We start from the raw sequence: 2,127 nt of genomic DNA, 5'->3' as shown, positions 1-2,127 counted from the left end.
TTCAATTCTATCTCACAACAAAAGCAATTTGTTTCAATCTTTAGAGGACAGAGGCAGAAGCATCCAGTACAGTATAGTGCTTCTATTGAGTACAAATGATCGTGTATTTACATTTGTCCATAATAATCGCCGTACTCTTTTACAAAAAAAAAAACAACTAAAACCCACAAATATGCTTTGGCATTGGCGTTTTCAATTGATGAAATCAACAGAAATCCTGAACTTTTACCAAATATGTCTTTGAGTATAAAATATAATTTAGGCCATTGTGATGGGAAAACTATGACAAATACAGCCGATTTTCTTGATCAGAAAAAATATAAGCCTATCCCAAATTATTTCTGTAATGAAGAGACTATGTGTTCATTTCTGCTTACAGGACCAGATATGACCACATCTTTATATTTTCAGATGTTCCTGGATATTTTCTTATCTCCACATGTGAGTTATCATAGGCCAGGAAATCTTATCATCATGTCTGTTTGGGGGATTAGACAGATATTAAGAAAGTTAATGGATGAGATTAGTCTTATGNTTATGTCAATCTATGTAGTCCCAGTGAACTTGCTATTTAAAGAGATGATAGGCCTTTTGCAATGTCCCACCTCCAGAAGTTGATAGATTCCAGAAAGAAGGAATAGAGGAGGAAATGAAGAATGGAGTCTGGCTGGGTAGTAGAGAGAATCTTGCAGCCTTGACTGACTGGCAGTCAGAGTGTTTCTTTATTTATAAAAATCTCAGTAAGCAGAGAAACATTCATGCTGTTCCAAAACATAAAGCATATTATTTATGCCCCATATGTGTTATCTTCATTTTGGTCATAAGTTTAGATTATCATTTGTAAAGTGTACAATAACAGAGTTATGGTGGTGTTATGTTTAGTGATCAATGATAAATTGTGATGGAACAGAATAATATTTTACAAAAATTTCTGCTATTAACCAACTTTTAAGAATCTGGAGTGTTTTTTGTATAAAGATAAGACAGACCATTTTTAGCCTGGCCACTTGTGACATTTCAGTGGCACTGGAGTGGAAGAAAACCTCCAATCCAGTCTGTGAAGTTAGCCATTTTACTCCCAGTGAATATATAACTAACAATTAAGGGTCATAGTGTCAATTTTCATTAGACACTATGGCAAATATTTCATCAACATTATGCTTTAATTATTATAAGTCATTTTATTATTATAGAGGTTATGTCATTAGCTTTATGGAACTTATTGCTATGTCTTATCTTGTTTTTCTTTTGTTTCATCGTCATAAGATACAAGAGTAGACCTTCACAAGTGAACTTTTCTATAAACGAGGAGTTATGGGTTTCNAATACCTCATTCTTTCATATTTTTTACACATTTTTATTTTTCTATTATTACAAGACACTTGTATGGAAGAGATAACTCCATCAAATCTAACATTGTTTCTGTATATTTTCCTCAAGAGATACAATTTATGAGTCTTAGATATTTTGACACATAATTACATGAGTATTTAGTAGAATGAGGGTGTTTGTTTGTTTGTTTGTTTGTTTAATATGATCTGTTACTAACATTTTAAGGCTGCTGACCTTGTTTATTTTTAAATGTACTTTCTTCTAGTTATCTGTGTCCTGAGGAGGCACAGAGGCAGATATTCCCAGAGTATTTTGGAGTCTTATCTTAAAACGGAGGTCTCTGGCACTTTTTTTGTGAGTTACAAACTCTAGTGTAGAAGGAATACCTTCAAGTAGGGCAAGGTAAATTTTACTCTAAAAGTAAAGCAGTATTTTGCATAGGACTTTCTGTTAAATCTTAGAAGAAATATTTCTGGATGGAGGAATAAATGCCTTTTTAAAAGTATTAGGTGAATATCCCCAAGTTGTAAATATATTAAAATCCCTGTAAGCCCTGAGAACACAATATCAAGACTAAAACTAAAAGACAGAATGTCAGTTATTATAACATGCAGATACATTTTGTTGCATCTTTGTCAAAGAGCTAAGCTTGCAGTTACTATTAGAAATAGATGTGCCAGGATTGAACATTTGCTCATTTGAATCAGAGATGAGAGAAAAAGTCACAGATAATCAACTCATTGAAGGTAAATATGATTACTGGTTTTATTGGCTGCACTACACCTCATGCTGCTC

At 32.9% G+C, this 2,127-nt stretch overlaps 1 protein-coding gene across 1 annotated transcript in view; it reads left to right on the top strand.

Annotated features, from left to right (window-relative positions):
• The window catches only part of LOC110287845 (vomeronasal type-2 receptor 116-like), a 14,386-nt gene that overhangs the window by 3,166 nt on the left and 9,093 nt on the right, over positions 1 to 2,127 (top strand). Inside the window, exon 2 of the mRNA XM_021154359.1 lies at positions 150 to 441. Within this exon, the coding sequence (XP_021010018.1) occupies positions 150 to 441 (292 nt within the window). The remainder of the gene's footprint in view (positions 1 to 149; positions 442 to 2,127) is intronic.

This window comes from Mus caroli, unplaced genomic scaffold, assembly GCF_900094665.2.
Source record: "Mus caroli unplaced genomic scaffold, CAROLI_EIJ_v1.1 scaffold_16605_1, whole genome shotgun sequence".
Taxonomy (NCBI): Eukaryota; Metazoa; Chordata; class Mammalia; order Rodentia; family Muridae; genus Mus; species Mus caroli.
The sequence above is the reverse complement of the archived record's forward strand: the minus strand, read 5'-3'. Positions and strand labels throughout refer to the sequence as shown.